This window comes from Linepithema humile, chromosome 2 (genome assembly GCF_040581485.1).
Source record: "Linepithema humile isolate Giens D197 chromosome 2, Lhum_UNIL_v1.0, whole genome shotgun sequence".
NCBI classification, from domain to species: domain Eukaryota; kingdom Metazoa; phylum Arthropoda; class Insecta; order Hymenoptera; family Formicidae; genus Linepithema; species Linepithema humile.
The window spans coordinates 13,812,892-13,833,812 of NC_090129.1; the positions used below are offsets into that span (position 1 = coordinate 13,812,892).

At 35.4% G+C, this 20,921-nt stretch overlaps 1 protein-coding gene across 1 annotated transcript; it reads left to right on the forward strand.

The window, feature by feature from the left end:
* Window positions 1-17,091: 17,091 nt before the first annotated feature.
* LOC136998199 (uncharacterized) lies at window positions 17,092-20,713 on the forward strand. The gene is made up of 3 exons (XM_067350648.1): window positions 17,092-19,741; window positions 20,036-20,084; window positions 20,394-20,713. Exons 1-3 carry the CDS (start codon window positions 19,207-19,209, stop codon window positions 20,593-20,595), a joined length of 786 nt encoding a protein of 261 aa, XP_067206749.1. The 5' UTR covers window positions 17,092-19,206; the 3' UTR covers window positions 20,596-20,713.
* Window positions 20,714-20,921: the final 208 nt, after the last annotated feature.

Below are 20,921 nucleotides of genomic sequence, written 5' to 3' on the forward strand. Positions count from 1 at the left end.
CCAAACTTTTAAAATGGTTTTTAAAAAATCCTGCTAGCTGTATTACGTGCCGAGATATTCAATTTTGAACCAGACCGAATTGCAAGAATAAGAATTCTGTGGTTATCAGCTCCGCGGTATTTTAAAACTCCAAACTCTCCTTACGGTTATAAGTGTCAATTCTGCTCTTGGCGTTACCCAGGATCAACGGCGTGGACGTGGCAGAAATCTGATCCCGTGTGCACATGTTGGCACGTGTGTATGTGTGTGTGTGTGTGTGTGTGTGTGCGTGCGTGTGTCCGTGCGCCCGTGTGTGTGTATGTGTGTGTGCGTGCGCGTGCGTGCGTGCGTGCGTGCGCGTGCATGCGTGTGTGTGCGCGTGCACCACTGGGATAAGGACCTCATGGCTTGTTAGATCCACGATATTTTACGACTCCAAACCCTCCCGGTGGTGCGTGTACAATTGTGTGTGCGCGCGCGTATATTAATAATGGGTATGACCTCCTCGTGCGCGTATTACCTCATTCATGCGACGAGGCATACTTCTTATTAGTGTTTTAATTTCAGTCTGCGTAATGTCATTCCACTCTATTTCAAGAACTCTTCGAAGTTCTGGCAATGACTGAGGAGCAGGTATATGATTTCGTACTTTTCTGTTAATATTGTCCCATAGGTGTTCAATGGGATTTAAATCTGGACTCATTGCTGGCCATTCGAGTCGATTTATGCCAACTTCATCGCAGAAATCAAGCACTTTTCTCGCAACGTGCGGTCGAGCATTGTCTTGCATAAACAAAAAGTCCTCTCCGATGAAGTGCGCATACGGAACAACGTACGGTATGAGTACGTCTTCCACGTATACATCTGCGTTCATGTTTGCGTCAAAAAAGTGGAGATCTGTGTGAGCATTCGCAGAAATTCCTGCCCAAACCATTACAGAGCCACCATTGTAGCTAGGCCTCTCACTTACAGTACAGTCTGCAAATCGTTCTCCAACGCGACGGTATACTCGTTCTCGTCCGTCTGAAGAATACAGACAAAAACGAGATTCGTCGCTAAAAAGAACGGTACTCCATTCTGCATATGTCCAGCCTGCATGCTCGACAGCAAAATTGAGTCGAGTTACGCGATGGCGACGCATAAGCGAAGGTACATTTGCTGGCCTGCGCGGAAAAAGACCGTGTTCCGCTAATCTGTTTCGAATAGTGTCAACGGATACATTACATTCGCGGACATCTCTTAAATTGTTTCGAATTTGAACAGCCGTTCGATGTCTGTCTCTTAATGAATTTAAAACAATAAATCGGTCATCGTTTTCATTCGTACAACGAGGACGTCCCGAACCAGGTCTTCTTTGGACAGAATTAGTCTCCAAGTACCTAGCATAAGCACGTTGCACGGTTGACACTGATAAATCAAGTGCCTCAGCAACGTACCTTCGACTTCTCCCATCTTCAATTAACGCTACAACTTGAGCAGCTTTTTCAGGACTTATCGTCGCCATAATTGACCAATAATTTCAATGCGAAAAGATTAATTATTGTTTACTTTGACGAAGTCGTACGAATAAGTAACGCGTCTCGAAAGAAAAAGATCAAGAGAAATCAAGCACTCTTCTCGCAATGTGCGGTCGAGCATAAACAAAAAGTCAGGGCGGAAAAATCACAAAAGATCTGCAGACATCTCCTTCGGATGCAAAACAATTGATTGAAAAATAATGGTTCGAGTTTGCGACGGTGCACGGTATAAACAAAAAATTGTAGCTTATTGGGATCAAAAGCGTACGAAAGTACAGAGTCTCCTCTTTAAAATGCTTTTTTATGCATCTCGATACGATGATTTTTCGCTGAGAGATTCGCATTTGAAGTAAGAATCTGCCTTTTTCTTCAAATGCGAATCTCTCGGCGAAAAATCATCGTATCGAGATGCATAAAAAAGCATTTTAAAGAGGAGACTCTGTACTTTCGTACGCTTTTGATCCCAATAAGCTACAATTTTTTGTTTATACCGTGCACCGTCGCAAACTCGAACCATTATTTTTCAATTTTGCATGCTCGCGCTTTGTCATCCGCCATTTTCAATAAATTTATTTTGCAACATTGAAATAAATTGATTCTTAAAGTAGAGATTTTTAGCTTCATTTCCATATTTTATAGAACTTTCTATCTTTATTATTTACGAAGTTATCGTCAGTTGAAATTTGATGAATTTTTCCCACATTTTCAGTGTACCGCTTTTTTTTCGGGTGAGTGTATATATACATGTACTGTGGAGATTAGTGGAGGAACACAGTAGCATATTAAAACTGCAGTCAAATAAATGTAGATTGGTAATTTTATTAATACTATTAATAAGTAGTGGTCTTCCGCACCACCTTTGAGGTTCCACTTATGGCGCGTTTGATTTTTTTTTAAGTGGATCGTCGCCTGGAGCCCTATTGTACCACTTTTTTTTACACCTGTTATTTACAGGTTAAAATAATTTACAGTAGTTGACACTGTATTTTTGTATCTATATACTTACTGTACTTTGTATACTCACTGTACTTGTACTTTTGCGCGTTGCGCGTATATTGGCGAGTTGGGAAAATTACTTACTTTATAATTTTTTATAAATACAAAATATATTTTGTATTTATTATGCCTGCAATGCTATCAAGAGTAATGAGAAATACAAGGTGTCCCATTTTAAACAATCCACTCAAATATCTCAGAAACACCGAGTTAAATAATAAAATTTTTTAAATAAAAGTTGTAAGATTTGGAGAGGGAAAAAATATAGGGATATTTGTTTGACCTTGGATGGAAGCGCTTCTGAGATTTGAAGGTCATTTTTATTTTTTTAAATGGAACCACTTTAATTTTTTTATATAAATCGATTTCTTATAATATTTGTCGTAAAAAGTTATAAAACTAGGATGGCCAAAAATTGAATGGTTTACAAGATATTTTATACTTTAATTTGACATAATTTTACATAAACTATAAAATATCTCGTTAAATATTCATTTTTCAATTATCTTACTTTAACACTTTTATGCACAAAATAATGAGAGGAATTAATTGGTGTAAAAAAATACATAGTTGACTTTAAGAAAAAAGTATATATATTTAAGAAGAAAGTATATTATATCATATCTGCTAAATATAGCTTAAATATAGCTCTGCTAGATTTTTTCTTAAAGACAACCATGTGTTTTTTTTATACCAATTGATTCCTCTCATTATTTTGTGCATAAAAGTGTTGATGTAAGATAATTGAAAAATGAATATTTAACGAGATATTTTATAGTTTATGTAAAATTATGTCAAATTAAAGTATAAAATATCTTGTAAACCATTCAATTTTTGGTCATCCTAGTCTTATAGCTTTTTACGACAAATATTACGAGAAATCGATTTATATAAAAAAAATTAGTGTCCTTCCATTTGAAAAAATAAAGATGACCTTTAAATATTAGAAACGCTTTCATTCAAGATCAAACTAATATCCCTATCTTCTTTCCCCCTCCAAATCCTACAACTTTTATTTAAAAAATTTTTTGTTTTAACGCGGTATTTCAGAGATATTTAAGTGGATTATTTAAAATGGGACACCTTGTATAAAAATAAAAACATAATTTGCAAAAATTATTTTTTATTTTTTAATAAAAAGTACAATTTTTATAAATATTTTAATAAATAATGTTTCCTAGGCCTTCTCGGCCACCTTGGCCTCCTCGGCCTCCTCGGCCCCCTCGGCCCCCTCGGCCTCCTCGGCCCCCTCGGCCTCCTCGGCCCCCTCGGCCTCCTCGGCCTCCTTGGTCTCCTCTACCCCCTCGACCTCCTCTATCCCCTCGACCTCCTCGGCCCCCTCGGCTCCTTCGGCCCCCTCGGCCCCTTCGGCCCCCTCGACCTCCACGGTCACTTTGGCCACCACGGTCCCTTCGGCCACCTCGGCTGTCCTGGCCACCTCGGTCACCTCGGCCACCCTGGTTAGCGGTCCGCTCGTCCTGTTCTTTGTTTGTATCTGAAAAATAAACATAAGTAATTAAAAAGTGCAAAATTGTATTATTTATTGCCGGTTATTATTACACTATAAATTATTGTTCAAATTATTATTATAAGACAGAAATATTAATTTTAACGAATCTAATCTAAATATAAAACACTTTTAGTATAAATAGACAAATACCGTTTTCATTCAATTGTTCTTGCAACTCTTTTTGATGTTGCTACTGCTGCTGCTGCTGCAAGTACATAGGTGGTACTGCAGCTGCTGTTGGTTTGCCATCATTTGATCTAATTGTTGCTGCTGTGCAGCGATTTTTTGCTCCAAATCTTCTGCAAAAATAAAAAGAATAAATATATAAATAAAATATAAAATAAAAATAAAAATAAAAGTCAAGTTAAATTATATAAATATAGTTAAGTTATATAAATTAAGTTAAGTTAATAAAGTTAAGTTATATAAATTTTTGACCGTATATAGAGAATATAGACCGAATATAGAGAAATTACTGAAAATAAATGTATAAAATATTTAATGTTATAAGTAATTAAATTTTCAATAATTTCTCTACATATTTTATTTCTCTATCTAAATAGCTAACAATCTTAATACACTTCTTCCGTCTGTTTCAAGGTTTTGCGTTTACTCACTCGCGTTTACGTCTCGCGGTCGACTCTGTACACATCAATAATATATAATGCCTAATATCATAACACATTGTTCACTTTTTAATAGTTACCGTCGGTTACGGTCGATTGAAAATCTTGGTTCTTATATATAAGCACATATATAAAATATTTTTCTAATACGAATAATTATAATTTTATTCTCTACTTACGGGACATTGTTCCACTGCGTGCTGCTGTTGAAACGAAACTGGCGTCTTGAAGAATTAATTCTGTCACCTTATACTGGCAAGTAAACATATTATATACACTCACCCGAAAAAAAGCGGTACACTGAAAATGTGGGAAAAATTCATCAAATTTCAACTGACGATAACTTCGTAAATAATAAAGATAGAAAGTTCTATAAAATATGGAAATGAAGCTAAAAATCTCTACTTTAAGAATCAATTTATTTCAATGTTGCAAAATAAATTTATTGAAAATGGCGGATGACAAAGCGCGAGCATGCAAAATTGAAAAATAATGGTTCGAGTTTGCGACGGTGCACGGTATAAACAAAAAATTGTAGCTTATTGGGATCAAAAGCGTACGAAAGTACAGAGTCTCCTCTTTAAAATGCTTTTTTATGCATCTCGATACGATGATTTTTCGCCGAGAGATTCGCATTTGAAGAAAAAGGCAGATTCTTACTTCTAGGCCTCTCACTTACAGTACAGTCTGCAAATCGTTCTCCAACGCGACGGTATACTCGTTCTCGTCCGTCTGAAGAATACAGACAAAAACGAGATTCGTCGCTAAAAAGAACGGTACTCCATTCTGCATATGTCCAGCCTGCATGCTCGACAGCAAAATTGAGTCGAGTTACGCGATGGCGACGCATAAGCGAAGGTACATTTGCTGGCCTGCGCGGAAAAAGACCGTGTTCCGCTAATCTGTTTCGAATAGTGTCAACGGATACATTACATTCGCGGACATCTCTTAAATTGTTTCGAATTTGAACAGCCGTTCGATGTCTGTCTCTTAATGAATTTAAAACAATAAATCGGTCATCGTTTTCATTCGTACAACGAGGACGTCCCGAACCAGGTCTTCTTTGGACAGAATTAGTCTCCAAGTACCTAGCATAAGCACGTTGCACGGTTGACACTGATAAATCAAGTGCCTCAGCAACGTACCTTCGACTTCTCCCATCTTCAATTAACGCTACAACTTGAGCAGCTTTTTCAGGACTTATCGTCGCCATAATTGACCAATAATTTCAATGCGAAAAGATTAATTATTGTTTACTTTGACGAAGTCGTACGAATAAGTAACGCGTCTCGAAAGAAAAAGATCAAGAGAAATCAAGCACTCTTCTCGCAATGTGCGGTCGAGCATAAACAAAAAGTCAGGGCGGAGAAATCACAAAAGATCTGCAGACATCTCCTTCGGATGCAAAACAATTGATTGAAAAATAATGGTTCGAGTTTGCGACGGTGCACGGTATAAACAAAAAATTGTAGCTTATTGGGATCAAAAGCGTACGAAAGTACAGAGTCTCCTCTTTAAAATGCTTTTTTATGCATCTCGATACGATGATTTTTCGCTGAGAGATTCGCATTTGAAGTAAGAATCTGCCTTTTTCTTCAAATGCGAATCTCTCGGCGAAAAATTATCGTATCGAGATGCATAAAAAAGCATTTTAAAGAGGAGACTCTGTACTTTCGTACGCTTTTGATCCCAATAAGCTACAATTTTTTGTTTATACCGTGCACCGTCGCAAACTCGAACCATTATTTTTCAATTTTGCATGCTCGCGCTTTGTCATCCGCCATTTTCAATAAATTTATTTTGCAACATTGAAATAAATTGATTCTTAAAGTAGAGATTTTTAGCTTCATTTCCATATTTTATAGAACTTTCTATCTTTATTATTTACGAAGTTATCGTCAGTTGAAATTTGATGAATTTTTCCCACATTTTCAGTGTACCGCTTTTTTTCGGGTGAGTGTAGTTACTGCAGTAACTCTTGCTAATATGCAGTAGTTTAAAATAAATAATTAAAAGCTTTGCAGGCGTGTAATCTTTTATGTTGATAAATGTAAAATAACAAGCATGGCTAAACGAGTAAGGCGAATGGCAAGAATATTAAAAATCTCGTGTTTGAAAACTGTGATTTTGTAACTTTTTTTCCTTTTTCGATATTTATTTTAAGTAAATTATTAGATAATGTTTTTGGCTAAAAAAAATTATTTTATCTTTATTAAAAATATTCGCATATGTTAAATTAGCACTTTGTTGCAACATTGTAAAATAACTTCATTTTTCTATTAACAATAGCAGATCTGTATTATTTCTAAAATTGTTAGTTTAATATATGCGAATATTAATAATAAATAGAAAATATTATTTTTTTGGGCAAAAAAATATTATCTAATAATTTACTATGTTAGAAACAAATGTGGTAAAAAGAAAAAAAAGTTGCACGAAGCAGGTCTCGAACAGGTGATCTCTAATATTCCAGCCACTCGCCTCAGAATTCCTTTTCTGAATCAGAAACGCTTGCTTTTAACATGCAAGTAGCATGCATTTATCGTCTGTTGTGTCGGCTCGGTGGAAGGGAGCGTTCGCTCTCTTCCATTGGTTGAACGGTCGAGCTCACACGGATACGTGACGTAGCGCTTCTGTAAGGTTGTGTGAGGCAGCGGAGCCGGGACCGCTGTGGGAAATATCGCATCACTGCCTGGGGGATTCCCACATAACCCTCGGGTTCTCCCCCGAGGCCCGAGGGTATCCATAAAGGATTTCCCCCGCCTTACCAAAAAAAAAAAAAAAAAAAAAAAAAAAGGACGACGATGCAGAAAGGAAAACAATTAAAGCAACAGCTAAGACAGTACGAGAGCATAAGGTACTAACAGCTGATGAGATAAATCATGCACACACTGAGCTCGATCTGATTTCACTACCCATGAATGAAGTGATTGACGATAAAATAAATATGTTGATCGACACAGGAGCTACCATGAGTCTAATAAAATTGAATAAATTGAAAGATGAAACCATAATATACGATAAAAAGATAACTATCATTGGCGCAACAGGGCACAAAGCGGATACTATAGGCGTAATGCAAGCAACTATTCCGTTAAAAACAAGAGATGTTAAACACGAGTTAAACGTGATAAAAGACGACTTTCCTATTGAATATGACGGAATCCTCGGAGCCGACTTCCTACAAAAATATCAAGCATCTTTGGGACTATACTACTAAAAAACTACGCATCGATAAAAATTTATTTACGCTTTTTCCATGCAAAAAATTTACTTTAGAAGCTTAAAGCGAAACTATTATAACAGCCATAACTAAAAAAAACACAGCAGGAATAATCCAAGCAGTAGAAACTAGACCAGGAATATTTATCGGAAATTGCCTAGTCGAGCCAAAAAATAATAGTTGCCCGATTAGCATAATAAATACTACCAAAACTAAAATAGAAATGCAAGCTCCAGTAGTAGAAATTGAAGAAGTAAAGACAGAAGAAAATGCCGAGATATTAATAGCTCAGACGTATATACCGAAGGAAATTCCCTTGTCACGCATGCAACGAATTAAAGAGGCGCTTCGTCTCGATCACTTAAATAACGAAGAGCGAAAAACCCTACTTAGAATCTGCGAAGATTTCGATGATGTATTTCATCTAGAAGGAGAACCACTGACGGCTACCGCGGCCGCGAAACATGAGATAGCGACGCGTGCCGATTCAGCACCGGTCAACACTCGACCTTATCGCCTGCCCGAGAAACATAAGACAGAGGTAAATCGACAAGTGCAGGAAATACTAAAAAATAAAATTATTCAGTCGAGCAATAGCCAATGGAATGCTCCATTGCTAGTGGTGCCAAAAAAGACAGACGCTTCAGGAAAGGCAAAATTACGTGTAGTCGTAGATTTCCGAAGATTAAACGACTTAACTATCGGAGATTCATTCCCATTACCTAACATTACGGATATACTCGATCAATTAGGAAATTCGAAATATTTTTCGACGTTAGACTTAGCGTCAGGGTATCACCAAATACCAATGGCCGACAAAGATAAAGAGAAAACTGCATTCTCTACACCACATGGGCACTATGAGTTTAATAGAATGCCCTTTGGATTAAAGAACGCGCCCGCAACTTTTCAACGCCTAATGAATACAATTCTAACAGGTGTACAAGGAATAAAGTGCCTAGTATATCTCGATGACATAGTGATATACGGAGCCAGTCTCCAAGAGCACAACCGTAGATTAGAAGACGTGTTGCGAAGAATACGAACCAGCAATCTCAAATTACAACCCGATAAATGCGAGTTCCTTAGGAAAGAAGTTACCTATCTGGGGCATGTAATAGCCGAGAATGGGATCATGCATGATCCAGAGAAATTAAAGGCGGTAAAAAATTTTCCGGTACCGCGGAAAGTAAAAGACATACAATCTTTTATCGGACTTGTGGGATATTATCGAAGATTTATCGAAGATTTATCGAAGATTTTTCTAAGATCGCTAAACCGCTAACCAAATTAACAAAAAAGAAAATAAAATTCGAATGGACAAACGAGCAACAAACCGCATTTGATATCCTTAGAGAAAAGTTAATAACAGCACCAATTCTTAAATATCCGGACTTTAACGAAGAATTTGTATTAACTACCGACGCATCAGATTACGCCTTGGGAGCTATACTATCACAAGGCCTGATAGGACACGACCGTCCTATAGCATACGCCAGCCGAATACTCTCTCGAGCTGAGCAAAATTATAATACGACAGAAAAAGAATTACTAGCTATAGTATGGGCAGTAAAACATTTCCGACCATACTTATACGGAACTAAATTCAAAATAGTTACCGATCACCACTTGTATGGCTATTTAATGTAACTGACCCGGGATCAAGATTAATCCGTTGGAGATTAAAATTAGAAGAATACGATTACGAAATCATTCATAAGTCAGGGAAATCTAATACCAATGCATTAAGTCGCAATGTGGCCGAGAAAATTTTTACGTTCCAAAAGGAAGAAGATAACGATGCACTTAAAATATATAGTGAAGAAGAAAAACGACGCATACTTTATGAATATCACGATGCACCTATAGGAGGGCATCAAGGAAAAGAAAGAACAATTAATCGCATACGCTTAAAGCATAATTGGAAGAGACTAACCAAAGATGTCGAAAATTACATAGCCAAATGTGGCCTATGCCAGAAAAATAAATTATCACGACGAACAAAGGCACCGTTAATAATCACTGATACGCCAAAGAAACCTTTTGAAAAATGCGCTCTTGATATAGTAGGACCACTGACGATTACTGATAACGGAAATAAATACATCCTAACTTTTCAAGATAATCTGACTAAATTTAGTAAAGCTATACCAATTATTAATCAAGAAGCTAACACAATAGCTAAAGAATTCGTGACGAAAATAATATTGGAATACGGAATACCCGAAAAAATTTTAACAGATCAAGGTACCAACTTTGTAAGCGAAATATTCAAAAACGTGTGCAAATTGCTAAAGATAGAAAAAATATAAACAACTGCATACCATTCGGAAAGCAACGGAGCACTCGAACGATCACATAGAACGTTAGCAGAATATTTACGACATTATATTAACTCCGATCAAACAGATTGGGATGAGTGGATACCTTACGCGATGTTCACGTATAATACAACACCGCACACCGCGACAACCTATACTCTGTACGAATTAATATACGGACATCAAGCAACGCTTCCAACAGCATTAACCTATCCACCGAAAACTAGCTATACGTACGATAATTACGCCGCGGAACTAAGAGAAAAATTAAGAGTCGCACACCAAGTGGCAAAAGAAAATTTAAAGGTGAAAAAGATTAAAGCTAAAGACTATTATGATAAAAAGACTCAAGTAAGCATATTTAAAGCAGGGGATAAAATATTATTATACGATGAAACACTAAGACGAGACGCTCGAAAAAACTTGACGCGTTATAGACAGGACCTTACATAGTAATTGAGAAAAAATCAAGCGTTAACTACATCATAAAAAAGGGGCGAAAAACAATGCTGGTGCATGCAAACCGCATTAAGCATTTTATTGAAAATTAAATCACACTTACCACATTATGGAGAATCAGGATAATCCTCGTTCTCGCTGGCCTCCTCCTGGAGCCAAAAAATCCGGTTCAGGGTGCAAGTCGTCTCAAGTATGACCAACATGGCACGTCGCCACTCTAAACACCCCACACGACGACGACGATGCCCACCAAATCGTCGAAACTGCCTCGACACCGCACTACGCAACCCTTCGATGAGTTCAAGGGTAAGGGCTGTTCTTTCGCAGCGAATATGATATCGCTCCACCGAACCCTGAACGTAAGCAGGAACTACGTCCTCCAATAGCTCCGCCGTGGTTAACTCACGCACAATCACTACTCGCTGGCCGGTCGTAGGCCGCACAACAATAATCAAATTTTCAAAAGAAGGATCCATCATTAGACACGATCTAACAAGAATTGACGCACAGTAGCACTCGCGCAAATCACAAGACCCTTTCAAAGGACGAAATGCAGAACACGCACATATAAAAAATTATCTTAACACCCTACACTACTGATATAATATAACACGTAGCATAAAACTTCCAGGTACGCTATACTGGAGGATAAACTAATCAAGGTGAGAACTGAAACGATATCCCCAGTCAAGATAGAATATTTCTCACGAGAACCAGGGCTATATTACGAACAAATAGGAGAACTAAATCTCATTGAAACAAAATGGAAACTAGTAATAAAATTAGATATTACGGCAATAAATATAAGATTTAAACGTATTAAGGAAAAAATACAAGATACGGATGAAATTTGTAATGAAATTAATAATAAATCCACAGAACAACCATGCCGAAAAATGAAGTTAATAATCGAGAAAAACATTAATCAATTGACGGAATCGATAAAACAAATAATAAATACCATTTATAAAAAACCTTCCGACAAACGACGCGGATTAATTAACGGAATAGGTAGTATCGCTAAAACTCTATTTGGAACCATGGACGCAGATGACGAGAAATATATTAATGAACAATTACATTTAATAAAAAATAACGAACAAATAACACATCACGCCGCGAAAACGCAAATAAAAATATTAAACACAACGCTTACACACATAAATAAACTAGAAGATACACTAGAACATAATAACGAATTATTAAAAAACGCTACAAAAAATATTTACAATCGAATCTCAGATGAAATTAAATGAGAAGATATATTAGAACATTTTCTAATAATAAACGCAATTTTAATTAATCTACAACGAGATATTCAAGATATTATTGACTTTCTGACACAAATACAAAACGGAATATTAAATCCAAAAATAACACCAATAGAAAAAATAATTTCTGAATTAAAAGAAGCGACGCCTCATTTGCCTCAAGGAACACAATTTCCTTTTGGGCTTAAAATAGAAGAATGGAATACCATCAAAAAATTAATTACCACAAGCGCATACTATGACAATACAAATATTTATACTATATTACAATTCCCTTTGATAACGTTTCCTAAATACAAAATAATAAAAATAATTCCTTTACCTATACATGACCATGACAATATTTTCGTTTTCACTGAAGTGAATCAACATATAATCGCGATAAGTACAGACGGACCGACATACATGACTATAACAAAAGAAAACTTAAATAAATGTATCAATGTACACAATACATATTTATGCGAACCCTATAGTCCTATTTATATTGTAAACACAAATTCTCTTTGCGAAATACAAACGTACTCACACTTAACAAAAAATACGGATAATTGCGATAAGCGTTATATTAAGAGTAATCAAACTTTATGGATAGCATTAAGAACACCAAATACATGGTTGTACTCTACACTTAAGGAACAATATATATTATATACAAATATATACAAAATATATACTATATATTATATATATTATATATAAAATATATACAAATATATATACATTGTAAAAATAATAAAGAAACTGTTGTAGTAATTAAGCGAACAGGAAAAATAACATTAAAAGAAAACTGTAAGGTAATTGCAACAGATATGACAATAAAAACAAAAAACTCTGAGCAAACCGCGAATATACAAACTTATTTACCAAATTTTAATTTAACATTTAGCAAAGATCAGAATACACAAAATAAGAAAAGTCCATTGCAAGGACTAAAATTCAAAAAAATTATACAAGAATTAATGGACCTCAGTAATAAACTTGAGGAAATAAATAAAGATGTTAACGACAATCTAAAAAATCCATTCGCAGAACAAGCATTTGTCTATCCTATGACAACAAGTAGCATAGCTGTTGTAATTGCCATAATACTTGCGATTATATTAGGAATAAAACTATGGAAAGAGCGAAGTCCATTTTAGAATAAATAAATGGAGCCTCAAGGTTACGAAAACTCGTATCTCCTCGTTTTCTTTTCTCAACGGGGGGGGGGGGAGGGGGGGGGGTCCAAAGAACCACAACCAATTATTAATAATAAAATATATATATATTAATAAAATATAAGAAGATATCTATTGCATATCAGATTAAGATATCTAATATTCAGTTTCCGGCTCATGCGAGACACCAGAAAATCGCGCAGCGAAAATTAAAACCTAATTCACTTTTTACGCGACAATGCTGACGAATGATCGAATTTCAGCAAGTTAGACCGTTAAAACTGCAATCAAGTGCAGTTTCGCGCATATAAAATCGCCGTCGCGAGATCACGACGGCGGGTCGAAAACTATCAGTCAAAAGAAACCGTCGGGACCACAAATCTAGAAGAACGCGAATTATAACAAATCTCTAAAAGCGAATAAGAGTAACTTGGGGCTCCGTGATACTACACTAAGGCAAGGATTCCTGACAGAACCTAGTTTATCTAGAAGTAAGGGAATTTGTAATAAAACAAGAAACCAATAAATATATGGGAGATTGTTTTTTATTAAGAAAAACAAAAAAGGATCATTCCCGGATTCCCGGCCTAACTCCTCGGCAGATCCCGAACCCGTGCCCTATCACCAAAGGCACAACAAACTCTTCAACAAAAATTGTTATCTGTACCTGTTGATCAATTACCCACAGAAGTTGTTATAGATATAAGTACAGATGGTGCAACATTGTGCGACGTGAACTAGCCTCGGAATCACGCCAGATCCAAGGGAGCACGCCCAATGGAAATCGGTAGCCGCGGTACTCCACGATCTTCGGGAGTTAGGAAACTTACGCGGCGTCGGCAGTAAATGCACGACTCGGTAACTCGCGGTATCGGCAATAAATGCTCGATTTGGTAACTCACGGTATCGGAAATAGATGCTCGATTCGGTAACTCGCGGTACTTCACACTTGTCGGGAGCAAGGTAACTCGCGAAATCGGCAATAACTGCACGATTCGGTAACTCGCAGTACTCCACGCTCGTCGGGAGCAAGGTAACTCGCGAGATCGGCAGTAACTGCACGATTCGGTAACTCGCGGTACTCCACAAAATTCGGGAGCAAGGTAACTCACGCGATATCGGTAACCGGAAATGGGCGCCAGGTGCGAGTAATCGCACCGCGGTATCGGTAACTTCAACAGTTCTCTAAAATGCTCGGCCGCTCCCCGCTCAGTATATGGCAGAGGGGCGCAGTTCTTTGATTTAACGTTAGATATCTGGAGTGAGAGGCGAACACAAGGACAACTCAATAATTAAAATTTAACAATGATGTATTTCAGTGATTCGGTTACAAGGTTAAAGATGCTTATATAGTTCGGCCGGAGCCGATACGGCGGAAATAGTTTGATACGGTAGTAAGGCCATTCGCTCAATCAATCGGTAACAAGAATAAAGTTCGATAGCTACATGAAATCTCGGAAACGCGATCACGATAATTCGCAGCTGATCCGACGATATCCAGCAAAACAAATGACTTATCTTACGACCATCCGACGCGGCCGGTGAAGGCCAAATAAATACTCTTTGGAACGACGGTAGCCTAACGGCGAGAAATGAGATGTCGCAGAACGGCTATTTTTCGCGGGCTTTCACGTTTCTCGCCGAGACGCTAACTTTGCGGTAACAGCAATCTCGCGGAGAACGTTCCCGAACCAAAATCCGCCCGCGGACATTCACCCACGGTACTTCCGGTACGGTGATAACGCGACAAAAACGGTAACCAAACGGTAACGCAAGAAAGACGGTAGCAATCGGTATCTTCAAAAGAAGCGGTAACGGAAAGATGGTAGCAATCGGTATCTTCAAACAGAAACGGTAACGGAAAGACGGTACGGTAACAAAACGAAACGGCAAACGAAAGAGACTGTCGGCGCTTGATTCACGCAAGGCGGAGAGACTTTTACGCGATATCCGGAGCCGGCTGGACACGCGGTAATTGAGCGTCAATACGCGCTCACGATATCAAAAATCTCGGTTAGTTGTGTGAGAGACACTAAATACAAAACCGACTCACGCTACCAGCCATAACCGGACGGAACTCTACGGCTACCCGAGAGGCGGCTTACATCGAGTGGACGTCTTCGGCGTCTTCGGCGTCGTTGGGCTGAGTCCTCGTGATCGTCTTCGCGCACTTGCGGCACACCGAACAGTGACAATCCTCGGCTTTGCACGTAGGTCCCTCTCATCTCGCGTCGCCTTCCTGCGCATCCTGCCGATTTTCCAAAAAGTGGGGCCCCTGAGAACCGCCCACAGTTCATCCAGGGCGCCCCCCCCCCCGCTCTCTGTGGTTTCTTCAAATCCTTCGGCCGATAATGTGTTGATGAGTCGATGTTCCCGGAAGAGACTGGTTAGGCTGGCCGGGCCATACTCCGGTTCTTCCGGGTGCAGCATCTTCGGAATTCTCGAAGCCGTCTGCAGCCGAGCGAGGTCCGCTGCTACGTGTCTCTGCGCTTCTTGGATTTTGTGGCTAAAACCAAAGCGGAGTTAGATAGGGCTTGGATGGCGGAGGCGACGGAATCGCGGTACCTGACCTTTTGCTGTGGGGTCACTAACGCGTGACACCCGTCGATGATTCCCCGGCGTCCGGTCTCCATGGCGATGCTGCATCTTCGCCCTGAGGCACAAAACACGCAACGCCGCCCGCACGGGGTCTCGCCTTACAACTTAAAAACGATCTTAACGTTACAAAATGGGAACGACATAAAAAAACAACACGTACAGATTGTGGAGTCTCGCGGGTTGCTCTCTCCACGCGAGGAGCAACATCAGGACTCTTTGCTTCCTCGGCCGGGCTATCGCCCTTGTGACGGCGCTCGAAAAGCGTCACGTCACAACTGAATGGGTCTTTTCAATTTTGGCCTATATAATATAGAATTAAAAATATAAATAGTGAACCTATTATAGCTGGTGTTTATGTTGGCAAGTTAAAACCATATGTGATCCACATAAATTTATGAAATTATTTGTCAATGATATTGTACAAGTGATACAAAATGGTGGAATATTTATAAATGATAAAAGTATTCCTTTACGTATTAGATGTTTTATTGCAGATGCACCAGCAAGAGCATTAATTTTAAATCATAAAGGTCACATGTCTTCAAATCCGTGTTCTAAATGCAAAGTTGAAGGGTTTAGATTATTTAATAGAATGATAATTAATGTGTTTGATTCACCATGTCGCACTGATTTTGAATATAAAATGTGTATAGATACAGAACATCATAATGGTGAAAGTCCGTTATCTGTTCTTCCAATGGGTTTAGTATCTAATGTACCTTTTGAATATATGCATATGGTTTTACTTGGAGTCACTAAAAAGCTTATCATCGCGTGGCTAGAAGGAAAGTATGCTGTTTTAAAATTATCCGGTAGACAAATAAGTATCATTTCAGCGCGACTGCTTTCTTGTAATAAATATTGTCCACGTGAATTTTCTCGCCGATGTAGAGATATAGTAGAATATAAAAATTTTAAGGCAACCGAATTCCGTACATTTTTAATATATACAGGACCTCCTGTATTACATAACGTGGTGACACAGGATGTTTATGTACATTTTTTATTGTTATCCAGTGCTATCTGCATTCTTATATCTAATAATTCTTCAAATAAAGATATCTTATTTGCAGAACAAGCATTGCGAAAATTTGTAATTCTTAGTTAACATTTATACGGAACAGAATTTTTATCATATAATTTGCACGGCTTACTTCACCTTGCCAATGATGTTAAGCTTTTAGGAAAGTTGGATTCATTTTCCGCGTTTGATTTTGAGAATTACATGTCAGAATTTAAAAAATTTATACGTAAACCTCATCTTCCATTACAACAGTTTGTAAGAAGATTAGACGAGTTGAACTTTACTGTTTCGTTAAAATCCAAGAATTCTGATAATGTAATTCGTGCATCTTATATTCATAAAAATGGTCCTCTTTTACGTAATATTTCTTCTACATGTACTCAATTTAAATTATTAAAAATAGGTCATATTTCTTATGGATGCAATGAACGTGATAATTATTGTTTTTCAAAAAGTGGTATCCCGAGTCGAAATTTTTAGCCTAGATTAAACCTACAAGTTTTGTCGAATTTGGAGAACCAATGTAAGCTTTAATTCATATATATAGATATAACATTACATTGGCTATTGCCCTCCTTTGATACTAAAAATTGTTACTTATTGCCGTTTTTTCCATGTGGAAGCTCAAAAGAGTACCTACTGAGAACCTCTAAAAAGGCTCCAGGTTCTATAAATATGTATTTCTAGAAAATAAATATTCAAAATTACTTAATAATCTATTATCTCATATACTCTACTTGCATTTAATGTATGAATCTTGATTTCAATAAACAATATATTAATTATTATAATTTGCTTAACTGTAAATAGACTACTATAAGCAAATATTATATAAATAATATTCACTTATCTTTTACATATCTATCTGCAGTTAAGTAAATTACATAATTAATGTATTGCGCTTATTGAAATTAAGATATGCATTAAATACAAGTAAATGTGGTAATAGAATATTAAATAATTTCGAATTATAGGTCAAATATGTAATAAAATATTAAATAAAATTTTGAATTTTGATTGTTTTTTGTTTATTCGAATAAATTTTTAGTTATTTATAATACTAAATATAATACTGAGTTGCACTTAATTTTTAAAAATATTTTTTACTATTCATTTGTTATTATTTATTTTATATTATAACATTTATTATATTAATCTGAAATAATAGAAATTGAACTCAATTATAGATTAAATATTAATATTTTTATTGCTAGAAATTTCGATAAGATTTGGAGATTCAAAAGAGGTAGGAGTTGTAAGAACGAAAGTAGGAATTGTATATTTAACATCAATAAAAATAAGGGTTTTCTAGGACAACAAGATTAAAGAAAGGCCAAAAGAAGACATAACACTTTCAAGATAGAACTTGTAGGTCAAGGAACATTATTAGAGGCACAAATAACCATGTATGAGGTTTATAGCAGGTTTTAAATTTCGACTCGGGATAATATGTATTATAGAAAATATTGTCCAAATTTTAACAAAATATTTTATTGTAAAAAAAATTTACAGAAGTTCATAATGTATATGATTATGTAATAGAATCGAAATTAATGGGAGTATTTAAATGTTATAATTTATCAGACCAGTTTATTATTCCTCTATCGGATATTTATACTAAATGTTTTAGAATCCCAAAATGGTCTGCAATTATTGGAGAAGAAGAAAATATTATTCCAAATGTATGGGTTGTGACTACAATGTTTCCAGACATATAACAGATATATAATTAGACTTATTTTATTTATAAACTGCTTATTTTGTTAAAATTTGGACAATGTAATAGTATAAGTAGAGCATTATAAATGTAGGTATTCTCATTCGCCATTATGGTGCCAGTTTACAGATGTATCAATGTATGATTAATACGTTAACGCACAGTCAATTCGCAAAGTTTTATTTAATTTTAAGAAAATAATAACATATTACATCAAAAAACTTTTATACTTTGCTATTTTTTCTATATATATGATCCACTACAAGAACGATATGATTATCACTGATAAAATTTAATAAAAATTAAAATAAAATAAAAAAATAATAAAACTGCTAAGTTTTCTTTTTTTTCTTACAATAAAAATACATGCCCTGTTTTGGTCATGCCGTTGGTTATAGACAAACGTTAAGATACTACAATGAATTTTAATAACGTAATAAAATAGAAAAGAAATAAAACTTTTACATAAAAAACTAATTTACGTTCACTCACTTTTCATAATATACTACAAGACGCTATTTTTCACAATATTTATTAAACTCAAGCTCCTTTTGCTATACATTTGTCTTTTCGCGCTGGCAAACTAGCATCAAAATGGATGAGAATACTCACCTCTATAATGCCTTAGTATAAGTAATGTATAATAAAAATGTGTGTGTGTGTGTGCACGCGCGCGCGCGCATGTGTATAACAATAATATTGTATCATATTTGGGTATAATTTATTTTTACAATTTATTAATATGTATAAAAAACTAGTAATAATCTCTAATACAAGAATGAATAGAGAGTTTGTATAGTTAAATATGGCTAACAATGAAGATATAATTAAGAAAACTTGTACAAACAATCATAAAAACATAAAGAAAGAATTTAAAATGACTTTAAAAGGAAGGCAAATAATTAAACCAAAGAAATTATTAACGACTTTATCGGATGAAAAAGGGAAAAGAAAAAAAAGACTTATGAAACAAAAATGTACAAATATACATGAGGAACTGCACGATCTTCGACAATCATGTTCAGTCGAACCAAATATTTTAAAAGATATTATTACTTCTACAAGCAACATGCAGAAATCAAATCAACAATATGATGTAATATCAGAAAAACCTCATGAGGTTAATAACGTTTTATCACGTAGCATGAGCATGGATAATAGTCTACTACATAAGAACTCAAATCAATGGGTTCAATACGGTACCAATCATGCATTGCCTGCGTGTAATTCTTGGAATAACAATATCTGTAATAATGAAAATATAAGCATCAAAAACAGATGTATCACATATAACATTGATGAAATACCAGTTGTCTTAAACGATGACTTGCAAAAATCTGGTAAGATTAGAATTTTGTGTGTTTTAAATGTAATTTTAATTGATATCATTTTTATTGAAATGTTTCAATGTTTCATGTTTGTTTTTAATTTAAAATTTAAAAATGTTTTGGTGTACAAATAAGATATATAAAATTATGATTAATTTATATTGTAAAAATTTAGAAAATCTTTTATGTAATATTTTAACGTATACATTTAATTGTTTTTAATATATTCAAAAAGTTACAGCTTTAAAATTATTTTTAGTAAAAAGGTATAAATGTAATGATTAATATAACTTGATTTATTTGTAGAAGCAATATCCGAAGATAAAACTCAAAGTGAAATTGTCAAACTTCTGAGGTAAATTATAATAATTTTTAATTTTCAAAAATTGAAATGTATAGTATTAATATATACTGTAAAATATGTTATTCTATAAGCCAATTTCACCATCATCGGTTAAAGTAAACGGTCAGTTAAACTCAACATCTATTTTTATCTTATCTAAGAGGTAAGATAGAGATAGAAATAGAGTTTAACTGATGATAAAATTTACCTTAAGTCTATGAAAAATTGTTATTGTATATTATATTCAAATATTATAATATGCTTTTATTGTTGTAGTTTTTATTTTATTATGCATATACAATTATATATTTTTCACTGCAGGCAAGTGATAAAGCAAAATTTGGAATTATTATCAGACATAAAAGTTTTAAAAAGACATCACACGTTGACGATGCAAAACAACTTATATAAAAGACCCGATGGTTTTCCATTAAAAACGATTGAAGAATTTGAAAATTTAGAAGCTGATATAGACCGTCTGCAAGAATTGGTAAGTAATATGCATTTTTCAATAAACATGTAATAACTTTTATAATAAAGACGACAGTAATAAAATATTTTTGTAATATATTATGAATATATCAGAAAGGTATTTCTTACCAATTTTGGGTCACTGTATGTATGTGTGTGTATGAATATGGTTCTGTATTTTGTTACACCTTTTTGCGTTTTAAACAAAATTTAGACTTGAGATCAGAAATAGTTCGAAAATTAAGTTAAAATACTTTAACTTAAAAAAACTTAAAGAAAAATTGAGTTAAAAAAATTAGGAATACGATACGGTAAAACAAAATACAGATTCGTATTCAATGACCAAAAATGTATCAGAAATAGATATCTATTCAGGTT